The sequence below is a fragment of the Ovis canadensis genome, chromosome X, assembly GCF_042477335.2.
Source record: "Ovis canadensis isolate MfBH-ARS-UI-01 breed Bighorn chromosome X, ARS-UI_OviCan_v2, whole genome shotgun sequence".
NCBI classification, from domain to species: Eukaryota; Metazoa; Chordata; class Mammalia; order Artiodactyla; family Bovidae; genus Ovis; species Ovis canadensis.
Window position 1 is genome coordinate 21,416,022 of NC_091727.1, and position 20,440 is coordinate 21,436,461.

The window sequence follows — 20,440 nt, forward strand, 5'->3', positions numbered from 1 at the left end:
GATTTACAAAAAGGACTGAATGAGAAAATCATCAGTTGGCAGACATTCTCATAATAATTGGTTCAGGCAAGAATCTTCTCGACGCCACTGGTGAAGGTGTGTTGAGATCAGGAACTTGACCCGGTTTTCTTGACTCGGATTTCATGGACTTGCCCGCAGTCCCCCCTCCCCACACCCTGCTTCATAATTACAAAGGGACAGAAGGTACCTTTGCAAATGGAGGGATCTTGGGGGCATTGGCTTTAACTACATGGTCACACTTAGCATTACCAGTTAGGACAGGCATAGGTCTCAGTGTCCCTGATGTGATGGTTGCATAATGTGCCAACGTGACCCTACTGAAGAGATCTTCAGGCAAACCCACCTGAGGGATTTTCTGTAGAACTCCTGGCCTGGACTTTGCTGAGATGTGAAAGTCATGAAACCCCCGGGGAAGGGATGGCAGTGACAACTATCTATTTTAGATGAAATGAGGGTAGAAAAGCAAAATGCAGTTTGGGATTCTTAGTCAAAAGTAGAATGGTTATGAAGGAGATAGTTGGGCAGGTGGGAACACTTAAACATGGTTTCTGAGCTAGGTGATGGCATTACATGTGTGTGCACTCGGATGCATGTGCTAGTGGCAAAGTGGTGATGCAGGCATTCTTGGGAGTCCTTCCTGCTAGGGTATTTGGGCGTGAAGCATGATGTCTCTAGCGGCCGTTTTCTCCTTCAACTTAAAAAAATTTTTTTTAGGGAAAATTTATAGTATTACAGAAAGGTTTTTTAAAAAGGTAAATTCTTGAGACTCTCCTGGTGGTCCAGTGGCTGAGACTCCAAGCTCCCTATGCAGGGGGCCCTGGTTTGACTCCTGGTCAGGGAACTGGATCCCACATGCTGCAATTAAGAGTTTGCTTGCCGCAACTAAAGATTATGCATGCTGCAACTAAGACCTGACACAGACAAATAAATAAATTTTTTTGCAGAGGTGCTTTTTAAGTTATTTGTTTGTTTATTTTGGGCATGCCTGGTCTTTGTTGCTGCCTGGGCTCTTCTCTAGTTGTGGCAGGTGGGGGCTACCGTCTAGTTATGCTGTGAGGGCTTCCTCATTCTCTTCTTGTGGAGCATGGACTTCAGTAGTTGCTGCAAGTATGTGGGCTTAGTAGTTATGGTTCCGGGGCTCTAAAACTCAGGCTCCAGTATTCTTGCCTGGAAAATCCCATGGACAGGGGAACCTGGTGGGCTGCAGCCCATGAAGTCACAAAGAGTTAGTGAGTTGGCAACTGAGCGCACACACGGAGCACAGGCTCAGCAGTTGTCGTGAATGGGCTTAGTTGCTCCATGGCTTGTGGCATCTTCTGGACCAGGGATTGAGCCTATGTCTTCTCCATTGGCAGGCGGATTCTAACCAGGGAAGCCCCAAGTTAATTCTTAATATATAACAGTGTTGAAATTTGGTAGTGGCCATTCTTACATAGCCCTTAAAGTTCAAGTTTTAGGTTGGTTGTATACTATTTAGGAGTCTGTCTGAGGCTATGTGGCTCCATGTGGAACATTCTTGTTCCTAGGTCTTCTTTTAAGGCAGCCTCACCTAAGCAGTTTGTTGTAAGGCTCATTCCTGTTTTCCTTCTTAACCTTTTTTTCCAGATTACCACCCATAGTTCGAGGAGGGGCCATTGACAGATACTGGCCCACTGCTGATGGTCGCCTGGTTGAGTACGACATCGATAAAGTGGTGTATGATGAAGACTCACCTTACCAGAACATTAAAATTTTACACTCAAAGCAATTTGGGAATATTCTCATCCTCAGTGGGGATGTTAGTAAGTATTCCATCTCTACCCCAATCATATAACAAAGTGACAATTTTAGATTGTGTTTTCCTGACATACCACCATTGTGGGTTTGTCCAGGTGTGTCATTGGGCACTGCTGGTTACTTTTGTGTGTGTTTGGTTTTTGAGATGAATATTTACATTAGATTTACCTGTGGCTTGTCTGAGTTTTCATATTTTATAGTAGAGCCATGAAAACTTTGTCTTAACATTCTTTTTTTTATGTATACATAGATATAAAATACATATTTATTAACATTCTCTTACAGGTTATTGTTAAGATATTGAGTCTAGTTCCCTGTGCTATACAGTAGATCCTTGTTGGTTATTTTATATTAATTGCTTATTTATTAGGAAGTCATAGTTGTGGAAAATTTCAAACCAAAGTAGACAGAACAGTAAGATGAACCCACGTATACTCACCATTGAGTGTCAACAGTGATCAACTCCTGGCCAGTCTTGTTTCCCTTAAACTCCAGTCACTTTTCTCCCTCTCATATTCTTTTGAAGCAACTCTGCTGTTATATTTCATCTGGAAATATGCAGTTGCTTGTTAATTATCATATTAGAACAGGCTAAAGACTGAATTTTCTTCTAAACTAAACTATATATGTGTATAATCTATGTAGGTAACATGTTGGGTGTTAGATGAGTAGGGATGAAGAAAAGTCCACAATCCAAAAGGAAAAAAAACACACCAAAACTCTATATACTGAGTTTTTAAAGACTGAAAAGGAAAACGTCTGAATTTTCTAGATTCTAGCAGTTTCTGGAATGATAAGTCGGGTACTCTGAGGCTTTGGTTAAGTCACCATTTTGGATGTTTCTCCTCCCTAGATTTGGCGGAAAGTGATTTGGCGTATACCCGGGCCATCATGGGCAGTGGCAAAGAAGATTACAGTGGCAAAGATGTACTGATTCTGGGAGGTGGAGATGGGGGCATATTATGTGAAATAGTCAAACTGAAACCAAAGATGGTGACTATGGTAGAGATATCCTTTGCTGTATAAGAGATTAAGTTTGGTGAACTTTGTTCCCTTCCTCCTTTTTTGTCTTAATACTACAGTTAATGTTATAAGATTACTTTGAACAAAGATTTCAGCTTAGCACCAGTAGCCTTTTTATATGGCTACCAACAGGCCACCAACAAAGCAGCAGAACTGAGAATTAAAGAGCAGGCAACCTTTGTACCGTGTCGACTGCCCAGCAGTTGCTGAGATGGCTTCTCCATAATGCAGTGCCTGTTGAGTGTCCTTGGTGCCCAAATGAAGTCATTGTCACATTCATAATTGTTTTAAACTATATGATACCCAAATTAGTGTGAAAAATGTTATGTTCATCTTTACCTTTTAGAAAAGTATTTCAGAATCCTTTGACATGTTCAAATACAGGGGAAATTTCTCCTTAACCTATTTTGAACATTGACCAAATGGTGATTGACGGATGTAAGAAATACATGCGAAAAACGTGTGGTGATGTCTTAGACAATCTTAAAGGAGACTGCTATCAGGTAATTATTTTTACCAGATAAATGCTTTTTTAATTAAGTCAGGTGATGATATGATGTTGTTGATCACAATTGTGCCTTCTTAAAACAGCTTTAAGTGTAATTGGTTAAGAAATCAAATAATTGGGACTCCCCTCGTGGTCCAGTGGCTAAAGATTCCAAACTCCCAATGCAGGGGGCCTGGATGTGATCCCTGGTCAGGGAGCTAGCTCCCACATGCCCCAACTAAGACCCATTGCAGCCAAATAAATTAATAAGTAATATTTTTTTAAAGAAGAAAATTAAGATGATGGATGATCTTGTAGGGGAAGAAAAAGTTTGCTTCTATCCTTCCAATGCTTGCCTGAGACCCCTTGTAATAGAAGACTAACAAGAAGAAAAATAAGTTCATTAATGCTTTACACTCATGTATACATGGAAGATACACAGGAGAATGAGCAACTCAGAGGTAGCTTTAGAATTTAGGCTAAAATACGATCCTAACAGGAAAAGGGGGACGTAGGTGTCTTAGGTGAGAGTAGATAACTTAGGAAAAATAGACGGGGCCCTTAGAAGAGTAGAAAAAGAGGTGTGATACTGCGTAACAAAGTTTGGGTGTGGTGTCAGCCTCTTCTGCTGTGATAAGAGGCCATCTTCCCTGGTTGAATCCCTCGGGGAGAGATCTATGATACTTTAGTTCCTTCTGGGGGCTCTGTCTTTAGGTAGATAAAGGGGAGTTAAGAGGCCGTCTTCCCTGGTTGAATCCCTCAGGGAGGGATTTATGATACTTTAGTTCCTTTGGGGGCCTCTGTCTTTAGTAGATAAAGGCGAGTTAAGAGGCCGTCTTCCCTGGTTGAATCCCTCAGGGAGGGATCTATGATACTTTAGTTCCTTTGGGGGCCTCTGTCTTTAGTAGATAAAGGGGAGTTAAGAGGCCATCTTCCCTGGTTAAATCCCTCAGGGAGGGATCTATGATACTTTAGTTCCTTTTGGGGGCTCTGTCTCTAGGTAGATAAAGGGGCGTTCAGAGAAAGCCTCTCTCTACATTTGCTGTTTTGAGATAGCCTGTTCTGCTGCCCTTTATTCTCTTATGTGAGTTCTGTATATATTTGTATCCAGGGAAAGTGTGTACATCTCATAAAGAAAAGAAATTGCCAATTCCAGATGCTTTGAATTTAGTAACATGAATACATTCTTATATAAAAGATGTCATGTACCTTTTAAAAATTATTTCTTTATTTTTGGCAATGCTGGTCTTTGTTGCTTTAAGCGGGTGTTCTCTCATTGCAGTGAGCAGGGGCTACTCTCTAGTTGTGGAGCACCGGTTTCTCATTGTGGTGGCTTCTCTTGTTGTGGAGCACAGGTTCTAGGCGCACGGGCTCAGTAGCTGTGGCTTGTGCACAGGCGTATTTGCTCCATGGCATGTAGAATCTTCCTGGACCAGGGATTGAGCACGTATACTCTGCATTGACAGGCAGATTCTTACCCACTGCACCACCAGGGAAGTCCTCATGTACCTTTTTATGACCTGGTAACCACTACCTTTTGTCTATTTTAGCGTGAGTCTGTTTCTGAGTCTTTGAGAAGGGATTTAAGAATTTGATTAGAGTGTAGATGATTAAAATGTTTGGCATAGGAATAAGTTTGCTTCTTGCTAAGTAAAGTGAAAGTGAAAAATCACTCAATTGTGTCCGACTCTTGTGACCCCATGGACCATGGAATTCTCCAGGCCAGAATACTGGAGTGGGTAGCCTTTCCTTTCTCCAGGGGATCTTCCCAACCCAGGGATCGAACCCAAGTCTCCCTCATTGCAGGCGGATTCTTTACCAGCTGAGCCACCAGGGAAGCCAAGTTCCTAAATTCTACTGTGCTTGTAAGTTGACCAATCATTACAGTTTGTAGGATACATTTTGTATGGTATTTTGAGTATCCAAATATTAGTGCCCATACCCACATTATTTGGTAGAGCAAGATAGCTAAGCAAATGGATATGTTTATTTGACTAGAATCTTAAATATGTATCTCTAGTTTTATAAACAGTTTAGAGTGCTTTAATTTGTTATATAAATTACTTACTCCTACCCATGTTCTCTAAGGTGTGTGTGTCCAAATTTGATTTCATGGTACACTCATATTAATTTTTTTAAGCTGAGAGAGAAATTATATCTGTGTTAAAATGCGGTTATGATAGTTTTATGGGCAAAAGGGAAAGATAACATATTTCACTTACACTATTGTAAAGTTTAAAAAGGGAGGGATGATGCAGCAATTCTAATCCTGGGTGTTTATTTGAAGGAAAGGGAAACACTAATTCAAAAAGATAATGTGCACCTCCATATTTATTGCAGCATTATTTATAATAGCCAAGATATGGAAGCAACCTAACTGTCCATTAACAGATGAACAGATAAAAAGGATGTGGTGTATATTACACAGTGGAATCCTACTCAACCATAAAAAAAAAGAAAAAAATGAAATCTTGATATACTTGGATGGACCTTGATGGTATTATTTTCAATTAGCATAAAGTCTGACAGAGAAAGAAAAATACTGTATGATTTCACTCATGTGGAATATAAAATATTTTTTAATAAAGGAACAAACCAAACCAAATAAAAATACATAGATCCAGGGAATAGAGTAGTACTTCCCAGAGGGGCAAGGGGTAGGGGAGGCTGAAATGTGTAAAGGGGACCAACTGTCTGGTAATGGATGGAAATGATACTTTTGGTGGTGAGCATACTGTAGTATACACAAAAGTTAAAATATAATACTGTACAACATGAAAAGGGAGAGGGAGGATTCAGGTTCTTCAGAGTATGACAGATTTTTCACAATGACTAAAATATCTGCAAAATTTATAATTTGTTTACAAACATTTGCATTGTGAGCCAGACCCTCTGCTTAAGTGTTTTAAAATTTAATCCTCAAAGCCTTATGTGGCTGCTTTCTGTTTTGTAGATGAAGACAGTAAGTTAAAGAGTTCAAAGGGCAATTTATTCAAGATTATAGGGTAACTTTGGAGGAATGTTTCAAATTCATGTTTCCCTGACTCCTTAGGTTGACTTACTTATATGGATTAAGAAAAAAATACAAGAACAGCACATCTAAACCTGCAGTACTATAGAGTCATAGACTGTTGTGATTGGAGGCAGGATGTGGATGTAAGTGGAAAGATTTACTAATGGCCCCAGAAAAAAACTTCTCGACTTGCGAGTCCAAGCTCTGAGGACAGAGCACCAAAGGCAGATGGTCACATAGACAGGGGGACCTTTAGAGAAGGAAAAATATTTTACATAGCTTGGCTCTGGAGGAAGTTTAGTGCCCCAGTACATCCCCCTCCCCATTTTGGGAACAGAATAGCTACCAAGGGGAGTCTGACAAACTCTTCTGATGCTAAGAGTTTTCCTAAAGCTCTAAAGGGGAGAGGGTTCCTGGTCTGTGGGACAGCAGTAGGCAAGCCCCTTAGCCATTTAAATACAACAACAACAAAAAGACAAAACAGGTTCTTGGTTGTACCTTAAATGACTATAATGTTGTATGTCAATTATATCTCAATAAAACTGAAAAAAAAATCATTCTGAAAAAAGCATTAAAAAAAGAAAACAAACCAGGTCCTTGCAACTGTTTGTCATTTGAAAACACAATTACTGTTAACTATTTTTAGAAAATGTTCCAGTGTACACCCCATTCCTTTTATGATGGAATAATTTTAATCTTAAAAATTAAGGTACTACAGAAAGAAAAACGAAAGATTTTTTTTTTGTATATATGTATAAGATTTGCAAGCAGTGAATCTAGCAGTTTTAAGGAATTTTTGTCCCCTAAATCTTGTCCCCAAAAGATTTGTAGTTGAATGTAAAGATATGAATCTTAAATCTATTCTCAACATAATGCATTATATATATAAAATAACATTACGAAAACGTACTTAGTTTTGGTTGTGCTGGCTCTTGGTTGCTGTGCACTAACTTCCTCTAGTTGCAGCGAGCAGGCGTTCCCCTCTAGCTGTGCACGGGCTTCTCGCTGAGGTGCTTCTCTTGTTGTGGAGCACTGGCCGTAGGGCATGCAGGCTTCTGTAGCTGCAGCCTGTGGGCTCAGCAGTTGTGCTGCACTGGGGCTTAGTTGACCTGAAGCATGTGGAATCTGCCCGAACTAGGGATCGAACCCATGTCCCCTGAATTGTCAGGCGGATTCTTACCCATAGTACCACTAAGGGAAGTCCTTAGTACTCTCTCTCTCTCTTTTTTTTTTTTTTTACTTTATTTTACTTTACAATACTTTTTTGTTGTTGTTGACATTTTTTATGAAGCCACCAGGTTTTCCTTTTAGGATTCTTTACTTGCTTACCCAGTTCATGGGTATGATTTGAAATTTATTAGAAACTAGGGCATGCCACGGAGAAGGCAGTGGCACCCCACTCCAGTACTCTCGCCTGGAAAATCCCATGGACGGAGGAGCCTGGTAGGCTTCAGCCCATGGGGTCACACAGAGTCAGACACGACTGACGTGACTTAGCAGCAGCAGCAGCAGCAGCAGCAGCAGCAGCGCAGGGCATGTCAAAAAGCCTTTCCTATGAGTCTTCTTGAAGATGAAGCACTTTTGCAAAAGCAGTAGGACAGTAACTGAGTGACAAGGCTTAAAAGGCACAGTGAAACAACTGATCTCAATGTAACTGACAGAAGACTTGGTTGTGATAACTAGAATCGGGGTAACGTTTTGTTAGGACACACCAGAATTATAGAAATTCCATGTTATTTTATTAATTATTTGGCCACACCCTGTGGCATGCAGAGATCTTAGTTCCCTGACCAGGGCTCAAATGCATGCCCCATACAGTGTAAGCATGGAGACGTAACCACTGGACTGCTAGGGAAGTCCCCATCTAATTTTCTTTAAATTATTATTGGAGTATAGTTGATTCACAATGTTGTATTCCATATAATTTTAAGAATGTAAAAACATTTGCCCACACAATATAACCTGAGGAGGCTTATCACTCATTTGGCAATATTTCCCACGTAATTTAACATACTGAATTGTCCTAATTAATTTAATCTCTGAGATGCCTCAAGGGTTCCTCTGAAGCACCCCAAAGTTAGCTGGAGGTCAAAAGAACTTCAGATCGAATTTGATATTTGGGGCGTTTGTCAGAAATACTAAAAAGTCAAAGAAGATGATAAGTCACTGTGAAACAACAACCATTCACCCAACCAAAGTGACAATGAAAGATCTCAAAAGTAAATACATGAAGTTAAAATTAGATCTCTCAAAAAGGCAAAAGCAGCTTAGCACTCTTTTATTTTTTGCTGGGAAAGCAAAGAGAGAAAACCAAAAATTCAAATTCTAGTCTTGCATTATCAGCCTATTCTTGATAATAAAATTTATTTACTTAAATTCAGTCTAATCATAGCCAATACTGACCAGGCACACGCATGAACTTTTCTAAGTGTTCCTTTTTCACAAACTTTCTAAAACTTTCTATATCTATATTATTTTGTTCCTGAGTTCTTTACCATTCAGAAACAACCAACTCTAGGACAGAATTACCTTTTTTTCCATTTAACAAAATGGATTTCCATTCTTCGTACCTGCTTTTACTGTGTGTTTTACTTGTGTGTTGAAATATTTCTCTCTTTTTTTTAAATTTTTTTAAATTAATATTTCTCTTTTTTAAAAACATTTGAAAAAATGTTTTATCTAGAAATCCTCTTGAAAGTGAAAGTGTTACTTGCCTAGTTGTGTCCGACTCTTTGTGACCCCATGGACTGTAGCCCACCAGGCTCCTCTGTCCATGGAATTCTCCAGGCAAGAATACTAAAGTGGGTTGCCGTGCCCTCCTCCAAGGAGTCGTCTTTACCCAGGGACTGAACCTGGGTCTCCTGCATTGCAGGTGGATTCTTCATCATCTGAGCCACAAGGGAAGCTCTTACATTTAATTTACTCAAGTGTTTCATCGTAGTTTTTCTTGTTGACAGATTTTATAACAATATGAGCTTTATTGACTTTCTTAGATGCAATAAAAGTAATATACTTAATACTTATGACTCTAGAAACATGTCTATATTAAACCAGCACACTTAAAGGCTAGATTTAATACCAAATATCAGTTTAATAGTAAATATTTCCTAGATCATATGACCCTGAAATTCATTCTGACTAGTTTTTTATATTTCTGAGAATTTACATAAGCACTCAAGTTAAAAATAGAGCTCATCCACAAACCAAGCTTAGCAATGCAATTTGAAGATGGAGGCACATTGTATTTATAATGTATGCATAAATATGCATATGTATGTACAGACACAGATCTAAAACTGTACCTGTTTGAGTTTAAAAAGCACCCCCCACCCCACCCCACCCCAGGATCACAGATGATTCAAGTGTCTGCAAGTCCAGGTAGATCATTTTCATCTTGAAGGCACAAAGATCTGCATGTTTCTCCTAGAAAGCTAGCTTAATACTAATTGCACACACAAAAAAACAGTTTCAGAATGTCAGAAGAGCCCCATCTTGGCTGTTTTCAGGGTGAGATTTCCTTCAGTTTCTACATACCTGTCACTCACTCATATTCACATGCTTCTCTTACGAAAGAATTTGAATCAGCATTCAAGTTCCCAAGACCCCCTTAATGAGGGTCAAAACCAGAAGAGAGAACAGAATTAGGACTCATGTACCCAGACACTTGGGCACACACGCCAAATAAAAGCCAAACTAATTCCAAAAGTCTCCCTTAGATCCAATAGTATAAAAGCCTATGCATAAGGAACTCTATCCTATTTCCCTTCCCATTTATAAAACAATTCTAGTTGAAGGATGTTCTAATTTAGAGGGCCATTGGTGTCCAAGGGGTACTGAGGTCAAGCAGTGTTACAGTGAAATTTTTTCTTTCATTCATGGGAGCAAAGCTGATCTCCCCATTTTGCAAAGTGTACCCTAGTGGACTACAAGGTGGAACAGAACTGTCATCACCTGTACTTATGCACGGCTGCTGCTGTCAAATACCAAGCAAAGGGCACACCAGTGCAATGCAGAATGGTCTCTCAAGGTTACAGTTCCCTTGCCCCAGAGAGGAGATACCAATCAGTTCCCCATTAGAGATGAAGCCGAATGACCAAGCCATACTTTTAAAGGGAAAACCCCTTGCTGTAAGTGAAGCCAGTGAAGTTGGGAAGAATACCCTGGTGCAGAGACGAGATCAGGTGAAGTATAGTTCAAAATTGCACTCCCATTCCCACACGGAGGCCCCCGAACAGATCGGTCTGGGTCCCAAGAGAGAATTAGGGTGACTCACAATGAGCCCAGAGTGGCTTGCTTTCCAAAAAGGGGTGAACTCAGAAGGAGCAGGTAGAATTCCCAGCTTACGTATGTAGGATAGAGACCCCAGACCCATACCTAAGGTGGGTGGGCTGTAGGTCACAACGTTTGTTTGCAAAAAACCTCCTTCCAAAAGGGGAGGCATCACCTGTCCCTCCCAGTTCTCTTGAGAGGAATGAACTCTGGGGACTGTTGGAGGTTCAAGGAAAAGGGTTGCTCTTGGCCAGGACCGACCTGCCACGGGCACCGGCCCTTGGGTGGCTCAGCAGATGTGAAACCCAATCAGTGTGCCTGGTGCACAGTGAGGCCAAACAAACTTCAGAGTTTGGAGGAAAGCAAGGTTTCTTGCAAGGGCCAAGCAAGGAGAGGACTTTCCCAGTGGATCAGTGGTAAAGAATCTGCCTGTGATGCAGGAGATGTGAGTTCATTCCCAGGGTCAGGAAGATCCCCTGGAGGAGGGCATGGCAACCTGTTCCAGTATTCTTGCTGGAGAATCCCCATGGACAGTGGAGCCTGGTGGGCTGCAGTCCACGGGGTTGCAAAGAGACACAACTGAGCAGGCACGCAAGAGCAGGCTTGGTGACCTCTCTTGTTTATTTCTCTATTTGTAAAATGGCGATGATAGTAATTCCTAAAAGGAATTGTTCCACTTAATTGAAAGGCATGTAAAGCATCTGGTAAGCCCGGAACTTTTAGCTCCTGGCAGGTATGGGTGGAAGTGGCTTTTGTTCCTCTGGTAGGTGCTGCAGCCCCTGTGTGCATTTCCCCATTCCTTCTACAAGTGTTTAACCATTTTCACATATGTTGGCTCACCTGCATCTATGCCTGTTCTCTCTGGAAGGTTCTAATAGAAGACTGTATTCCAGTACTGAAGAGGTACGCCAAAGAAGGGAGAGAGTTTGATTATGTGATTAATGATTTGACAGCTGTTCCAATCTCCACATCTCCAGAAGAAGGTAGATTCTGTTTTTCCTTTGATTTTAAACTTTTTATTTTGTATTGGGATATAGCCGATTAACAATATTGTGATAGTTTCAGGTGAACAGTGAAGGGACCCAGTCATGCATATACACATATCCATTATCCCCCAAAGCCCTCTCCCATCCAGGCTGCCCCAGCCAAGATAATGTTCACAGAAATAAGGAAATGTTTTTCTTGACATCATGTGAGAATGAAAGGATCTTAAGACATTGTCTAGTGAAGTTCCTTCATTTATTAAAGGTAGTAAACTTAGGCCAGTGGTGGAAAGATGGCTAGATTTGGCTTTGGTCAGATCCTGTCTTGCCACTAAATGAGCAAAATTAACGCAGTCGTGTGAAACAAGTATAGAAATAAAATGACTCATAATCATACCGTTGAGATATCAACTTGTTTTATAATTTACATACTGGGATTTTTTTTAACCTGTACCAGGACAATCTGGTGACCTTTCTGAGCAACACCAGAGACAAGGCCCCTTCTCATGCCAAGTACTCAAAGTCACTGCTGGCTTAGGATTTCAGTGTTCATGTTTTTTCTATTACCTTGTCTTCCTGCTGAGTTTCCAGACTCAGGTCTCCACCCTCACTCTTGCAGTTTCTCTCCTGAGATGTGACTGCTTTCCCCCTTGCTTAAAGGTGTTCCCCTTTCAGATTTCAGCTACTGCTTTTGTGTCAAATCTTTATGGGTGTGGTGAGAGCAGTGTTATGCACATCTGCATTTGCTTTTGATTTTGCTTGTATATAGGTGTATGTGCACATGTGTCCAAGACACAAAATATATGACATGTTCTTGTTCACAAGCTCTTGAATATTGGGTCTCATGGCTATTTCTTTTTTTTATTTTTGGTTTTTTTTTTGAATCATTGAATATTAATGTGAATGTTTGCCTTTAGATGTTGTTTCTCATGCATGCAAACCGATATCTATAAAACTTAATTTTTTTTTTAACATCCAGATTCCACATGGGAGTTTCTCAGACTGATTCTTGACCTCTCAATGAAAGTATTGAAACAGGATGGGAAATATTTTACACAGGTATAGACTTCTGTTTTTTTTTTTTCCCCAAAAAAATACTTAATAAAAATTTTACATTTTGTGCTTCACACACCAAAATACTTAGACGTTGACATAAAGACTAATGATAGCACTAACTATTTAGTTACTTGTAAAATGAAGACTAAATAAAGGTTTAAAGGGACTGGGTATAGTACGACAATATGCTCTTCCAATGCTGGGACAGTACAACTGCTGGAAACAATGGTGAGTGGGAGAGACGGGGACAAGTATATGCAAAAATCTTACATATTTTCAGTAATCATATTGGTGGTGATGGCATTAGTATTGCTTTTCTTAGTTGTATTTGCAACGTGGCATAAAGCCATTGAGCATTTATGCAATATTTTAATTCTATCCTCAGCATTCTCAATATGGAAGTAGGTAGTTGAAGATATAATATAAAAGTGGATAAATGAAAGTGTGTTGTACTGACAAATTTTTTTATATCTGTGTTCTCAAGCAGTAAGTTTGTAAATAGCTGACCGGTCCCTTTTAGGGAATTAATGAGTTCTGTCCTGTCCTGTTGAGAGTTTCCCCCATGGCTCAATGGTAAAGAATCCACTCAATGCAGGAGACATGAGTTCCATCCCTGGGTCGGGAATATCCCCTGGAGGAGGAAATGGCAACCCACTCCAGTATTCTCGCCTGGGAAATGCCATGGACAGAGGAGCCTGGTGGGCAACAGTCCATTGGGTCGCAGAGAGTCGGACATGGCTGAGTAACTAAGCAGGCATGCACCTTGTTCTGTTCTGTCCTGTTACCATACCTTCCGATTTATTAAATTTGGGCTTTGGTTGTAGAATGAGCTTCTGCCACCAGATGAAGACACAGACCGTGATTTCTACCCCCTTCCCCCTCTTCCCCCTCCTGAGAGTGTTTAGTAGAAAAGCCGTCATAAACTGCAGTGGCTGCACTATGAGCTTTTGCCACAGAGGGAGACACAGACCACGATATATATCCACCCTCCACCCCCCCCCCCCCACCCCGCCTCATATTCTCTGGAGAGTCTTTAGTGGAAAAAACCATCATAAACTGCACTGGCTGCAGTATCAGCTGCTGACATTAGAGGGAGACACAGACCATGATTTTCTTTTCTTGTTTTTTTTTTTGCCTTTGCGCCTCATCCTCTAGGATGCAGTATGAACTGCTGCCACCAGATGGAAGCAAAATTGTATTTTCCTCATCTCGGGTATTCTTAATTTTAAAAGAAGGTTTGAAGTCAGTATTTCCTGATACATAAAAATACATATACATATATCTTACTTAAGTCCTTAACATTTTGGAAATGACGGCAAAAGCAGCTAATTGGTGATCAGTCTTTTTACTTGGTTGAAAAAGCCCTTGATTCATAAGCAGAAGATAAACAGTATTGGACTCTGGTCCCTGTAATTAGTTTTTAAGCATTTTCAGAACTCTACCTCCCCCCCCCCAACTTTTTTTTTTAAAGCATTAGTATATATAATGGACTTTTATTTTTGATCTTCCCCACCCAGGGATTGAACCTGGGTCTCCTGCATTGCAGGCAGATTCTTTACCATCTGAGCTACCAGGGAAGCCCAAGTATATTTACACGTCAAGAACTATGGGAAAATTCCTGATTTTATTCTTCTAAGGAGGGTTTGTTAAAGTAAGCCCTGGGGAGTTTATGAGGACTGAGATTCATAATGCTGAAAACAAATGGGCAACTCCTTGAATTTGTTTCCAGCTGATCCTGTTTTCTTCCTCTTCCCCCTGCACAGAACACCCCTAGAGGTGACAATTAATCCTTGATCATCTCATACTTGCTGCAAGTGTTGGCACGCTTCAAGGGGGACAGACTACAAGTCTACAAGTGGACTTTTATTTTTTTTTAACCCCTGATGCTTAGGAATGATTTTTAAAAACATTCTAATACTGCCTTTTTAAAAGCCAGCGGTCCATAAACCATGGGCCATTTTTCACCCCTTGCTTGTTTTTTCCAGTTTTCTTGACATACAGGCACGCCCATTCATTACACAGTGTCTGCAGCTGCTTTTGCACTACAGCAACAGCTTGGAGCAGTTGTGGTGAAGACTATATGATCTGCAAAGCTTAAAATATTTTCTCTCTGGCCCTTTGCAGAAATTGCTTACCCTGCTTTACAGGAACTCTACAATGAAACCTGCTCAAACCAAGTGGCCTAATTCCTGTAAAAGCAACCCAAATTCAATGAGTTGGGTTTTCGTAAGTGAATATTTCTCAAGCAGAGCATATATTGATAGAACTGGGTTCTTTTTTGTTTCTGCAAATAGAAATCCCGTGGGGCTTAAGTTGGGAAAGAAAGTGAGGCTCTGGCATCTTTAATCAAAAGAGACTGAGAACAGTTTGGATCTAATGCAAACCAGTCAGTTTGCAGTAGACAACAGGTGCTCTTAGGAAGAAAGTGTGACTAGTGTCTTTTGTTGCAAATATTTGCCTGGTAGACTGCTTTCTCAGTGTGGACAACTAATAGAAGCAGTTGCTTGACAGATGGTCACCACACATTTGTTAACACTAAAGATCAGGCTTTGATCACCTGGCCTTTGCCAACCAACTTTTACTAAAAACCACCTTAAAGACTCAAGGCTGTGCTGGTTTCTAAGAGTTAGCCAAAAGATGTCTTAGGATGTGCTTCCCACCCCTGCATTCAGTATAGTTGGAAACTCAAGGCGATATCATTTATGATACTTGGGAATCCCATAGTATGTCGGGTGGTTCAACATGCCATATGGACCACAGGGGCATAGGCCTGTGAGGAAGCAGTAGTCGGGTAAGAGCCGCAGCATGCTCTAAGGACGCACTGATGGTATTGCCACAGTGGAACACTTTCCTTATGTAGCACATGGTATGCTCAGGAAATGCCCTTAATACACTCACACCCCGCTTCCCTTGGCCTGTAGCTTAGAAACAGAGGAAAGGTTAAAGATGGGACAAAAATGGTGTTTGGCTTGTTAACTTGGTGACTTACAAAAGCTAAACATCCCTGCCTAAAATTGCTTACATCACCATGGAGATTTTATGATGTCACTAATTTCACTGTGGCTGCTTGAAGACAGCCTTGTCTGTGGGCCACAAAGCTGGGGAAGTCCTCCTGGAATGTGCCGATTTATGGAGCCACGTCTGGTGGGCCAGGGGGCAGAGAGTTGCTTTTGTGGAACTAGAGGCAGATCCTGGGACTTGACTTCCGCCCCTCCACTCCCCATTAAAAAAAAGCTGTAGTTTATTTGAAAGTACAAATGTGTGTGTGACATTCATGTTAGTTATGATACCAAGATATGAGCCCCCCTCCTCGCCTCCCCCCACCTCCTACAGACCTCGACGTTACCAGTACGCTTGACACATCTATATTTCTCCATCAAACCCTCCAACCTTCCGGAAGTAACTCATTTAGAGTTTTTTTTTTTTCCCTCTTTTTGAGGTATTTCACATATGTGTGATTTCCTAAATCATCGCATTATTTTTGCTTGTTTTAGAAGAGATAAAAATGGTGTCATTAAGGAAATAGTCTTCCAGACCTTTTTATATTACAGATATGACATAAACTCTTTGAAAGATGCAAACTATATTAAAATCTATAAGGTAAAAAAGCAGGTGTCACCCAGAGCTAACATGGGGCAACAAGAACCTTGTAGAATGGAAGACACTATATTGTGGTTTACCTCCCAGGTGTGCCCCTGCCTTGCTATATTAGTCTCTTCCTCTCCTTAATAGGTGCTGAATTCTGCTACTGGATTGTTGTTATGTATCCCCTGTATGTCTTAAGAAAAGAACAGTGTAGTTGCATTTAAATACACAAAAAGGTGAAATGTATCATGGTACTTTTTTGGGGTAGGCATCTGTTTGTGGGGATTTTTCTTTCTTAAACTGCTTTTTGACCATTTGGGATAGAATAAATGGAAACTGTTCTATTTACTTACTATATTCTTTGTAAGGAGGTCTTCCTGTATTCCGTCTATAAAGAGAGAGTATGGTGTCATTTTTAAGATGGCAAGGAAAAGCTTGAACTGTGAACCTTGGTGGTATTTCCACTCTATAGCTTCCCTAGTAGTGAGGTGTTCTAAAAACAACTGGGCAGTGTTTTCTATTTGTGCATCTTAAATTACACATGTGGTGTTTATATACTCTCATGGTGAACTTAATGTTGAAACCAAATTATATGCTGGTCAGAGGCACTTGGGCCAATTCCCACTGCAGGACCCTAGATGATGGGTTACTAAACAGGTTGGCACTGAAGTATGACGACATGCTGATCGAATGTGCTCAGTTAAAACTGCCCAGGCCAGCTCTCAGAATAGTCCTGTCTACCCACTTCCCCATAGCTGGCTGGTTTTTTGATTTTGAAATGCCATTCTTAGGAATGCTTGTATCACAGGATGCTTTATTTGTGAATAATTTTCATCTTGGCTGTTTTGAGGCAAATTGATAATGAAGTTCTTATGAAGGAATGTTATCAGCACGTATATTCTAGTCATCTTCCAAATGTTTAGAACTTCAGAGGTTAAAAGGAAATAGTTGATATTAAATGCTCATCTTGTTTTCTAAATCCATTATGAGAAAATTGTGGGAAAATTGTGCTGAAATGATAAACCCTACCCCAGACCTACTTAATGAAAATCTGCAATTTAACAAGGCCCCCTATGATTCATATACACATTAAAAATTGAGAATTGCAGCTCTAGAATTAGGCAGATTCTGTATCCATTCACCAGCTTTCCTGGGTCTTGGCTACCAGCATTTCTGATTCTCTTCACCATTTTTTTTAATAGTCAGAGTGGCTGCCACAGCTCCACATATCACATCTAAGTTGCAGGCTGGAAGAAAGTTGAAGGAGCAAGGTCACTGTGTTTATCCTTGATTTGTCTACAGTCAAATATCACTTATATGTGGACTCTAAAAAAACAGTACAAATGAATCTGTAAGAAACAGACTCACAGACATAGAAAACAACTTATAGTTACCAAAGGTGAAAGGGGACCAGGAGGGATAAATTAGAAGGTTGGGATTAGTAGATACAAACTGCTATACATAAAATAGATAAATAACAAGGACCTACTATATAGCAGAAGGAACTATATTCAGTATCTTTTAATAACCTACAATGGAAAATAATCTGAAAAGATGTGTATATATAGGTGTATAAATATATGTAGCTGAATCACTTTGGTGTATGGCTGAAACTAACACAATGTTGTAAACCAACTATACTTCAATAATTAAGAAAAAGAACACATTTCAAAAAAAAATCTTTATCAGCAGATTTATACTATATTTCCTTGACCACTCCTACCAGCTGGGGAGACAAGAAATGGCAAGAAACGGAGAAAAATTAGAACAATGAAGTCAAGACAAACTGTTTGATAAAAAGTAAACGAGGAAATACCTTTAGTGTATATATCTGGAATTGACTTTTGTTGGAGAAAGCACAAGGGTGTGAAATAGTTCTGTGTCAACATCTTAGACTCTTAAGAAGGTTGTAGTTTAAGTCATTCTGGAAATCAAGAACAGTATGTTTCTGATACTTCATCCTCAATACTGCAGTGACTTTAGGGAAAACTTATTTTGAATGGGTTATGTGTATGAATCTTTGCTAATTGCATGGTGTTGATACAATGACTGTGTCACTAATGAGAAATTGGTCTCACTGCTTTCTGTTGCTTCATCCTCGAATAGTTTGAAATGGCTTGGTAAATGAAGTAGAAGGATAATGAGCTAATGGACCTAGAAATAGAATGCAATGCAATTTGTGAAAGTACAGAAACCTTATCTCATTTTCAGAGATGAACTTTTATCTAAAGCTAGAATTGTTCTCATTTATTAGAGACCTTCCAATGAGTGGGACCCTCCATAGGACTTAAGATTCCTATTGTTTGCTTTTCTCTCTTTGATTTAGGGGAACTGTGTCAATTTGACAGAAGCCCTGTCACTCTACGAAGAACAGCTGGGGCGCCTGTATTGTCCTGTGGAATTCTCAAAGGAGATCGTCTGTGTCCCTTCGTACTTGGAATTATATCCTTTGACCACATCATCGTGTTGCCCAGTCAGAACCCCCATGTAAAAAGCATGCCCATTTACCAGTTTCAGTAAACAGAATTAGTTCTGTAGTATACAGAAGGCCCTGGTTTTCAGACTTGGCTGTATGTTGTAATAATACCCTGGGCACTTGAAAACAGTACAGATTCCTGGGTCCCAGCCTCAGATGCTGGGGTGTGCCCTGACACAGCCTCCCAGGTGGTTTGGATGGTATGGCACCACTGGTCCTCACAGTACCACCAGACCTGTGACATCACCTGGGAGCTAGTTAAACAGGCACATTCTTAAGCCCCACCCCAGCCTGCTGTCCAGTCAGAAACACTGGAGGCTGGGGCCGCGTGACCTGTCTCAACCAGCCTGCCAGGGGATTGACGTGCACTTCAGAGTTTCAGAAAGCCACCCTAGCTGGAGCAGGCTGGCTGAAGAAGCTCGTTGTCCTTTTACGTTTATATTACCCTACTTTAATATTAATTTCGACACTTGGCTTGATGCTGCTTTGCAGTAGAGATAGAGCTAAAAATGATGCCAGGCATCACAAAGTCAGTGTTGGTGTCCTCCATTTAGTTCCACTTAGTAAAGCTGGTCCAGAGAAATAAGAGAAGAACCTGGAGAAAAGGCAAAGGAGAGCATTGTCATTGGACTTTCATAGTGCATTTCTTCCTCCTAAAAACTGGACAGTGTTCTGCACACCAAAGCTTCCTCTCCCTGCCTGGCACCTTCATCAGGGTTGCTCTCCAGAGCATTCTGTGACAGTCAGATCTTTGTTTACATGCTCAAAGACTTTTGAAAGCAATTGATGACATCTGGAGAAAAGGTTTCCACCCTCTGGCTCCTCTCTGGTCCCTCATCCTTCCACCGTTTTTTCCTTCTCTTCCTCGGTCCCTCTCCTCCCACCTCCGCCACCCTCCTCCTCCCACTCCCTCTGATGTTTCTCTCTCCTTCCCACCCTTCCTTCTCATATTAATTCCCTAAAACATTTTAGAGTCTTTGGAAGCACAAGTGTTCTCTGAGAGAGTATTTGTGTCCCTTTAACCTTTTCTCTGCTAAGCTCCCCCGCACCTCGCCCCAACGTCACAGATGGCGGGCATCCAGGCTGCGAAGTGCCCTTGTCTCAGAGGCCTTTGCTCTCATTACCACAGCGCTGTAAGCTTTGAAGTGCTCATTCATCTTCCAGTCTATAGGCCAGTAAACAAATTTTAAGTGATGCCTTCAATTACCTCCTCTTATTCCTTGACTCCTTATCCAGGTGGGTGTTTTACACTGTTTGGAAGAAAGCTAAACCTTGAAAATCAGTGTCCCCGAGTCATGTGTGCTGCAAATAGCCTTCCTGACCTTTCTATGCTGTACATGAAATCGAAACAAGTCAGGCAATTGATTGTGAATTCCTTCACGTTTCCTGTTTTTAATTATTTTTTTAATTTAAAAATCAAATGGAAAATGTATATTTTGGTGAACTAGGATGATTAGACAGCACAGTGAAGGCTGCTAAATGCACTGAGCCCCTAGAATGTGATTTTTGTTTTTGTTTCTGTTTTCCTGCGTGGGCTTTTTTGTTTTGTTTTGTTTTGTTTTCATTTTGGTAGACTTTGAATTCGAATTTGGTTGTTTGGAGGAGTGAACATCATTGTTTTCTTCTGGAGGGGAGTTCTTCATGGAGTTTCTTTCCCACCCAAATTGATATAGATATTAAAATTTGGTGCTTATGAGGAAAGACTTTAAAAATGAATAGCAACGCTTCAATTAAAATTACAAATGAGAAAT

The 20,440-nt window shown here is 40.5% G+C and overlaps 1 protein-coding gene across 2 annotated transcripts in view; it reads left to right on the forward strand.

Moving 5' to 3' along the window:
* The window catches only part of SMS (spermine synthase), a 49,358-nt gene extending 28,919 nt beyond the window's left edge, over positions 1–20,439 (forward strand). For both annotated transcript variants that reach the window (XM_070291450.1, XM_070291451.1), the window contains exons 5-11: positions 1,627–1,802; positions 2,651–2,805; positions 3,234–3,323; positions 11,458–11,572; positions 12,552–12,631; positions 18,540–18,655; positions 19,941–20,439. In XM_070291450.1, the coding sequence (XP_070147551.1) occupies positions 1,627–1,802; positions 2,651–2,805; positions 3,234–3,323; positions 11,458–11,572; positions 12,552–12,631; positions 18,540–18,655; positions 19,941–19,965 (757 nt within the window). In that variant the 3' untranslated portion in view covers positions 19,966–20,439. The remainder of the gene's footprint in view (positions 1–1,626; positions 1,803–2,650; positions 2,806–3,233; positions 3,324–11,457; positions 11,573–12,551; positions 12,632–18,539; positions 18,656–19,940) is intronic.
* Position 20,440: the final 1 nt, after the last annotated feature.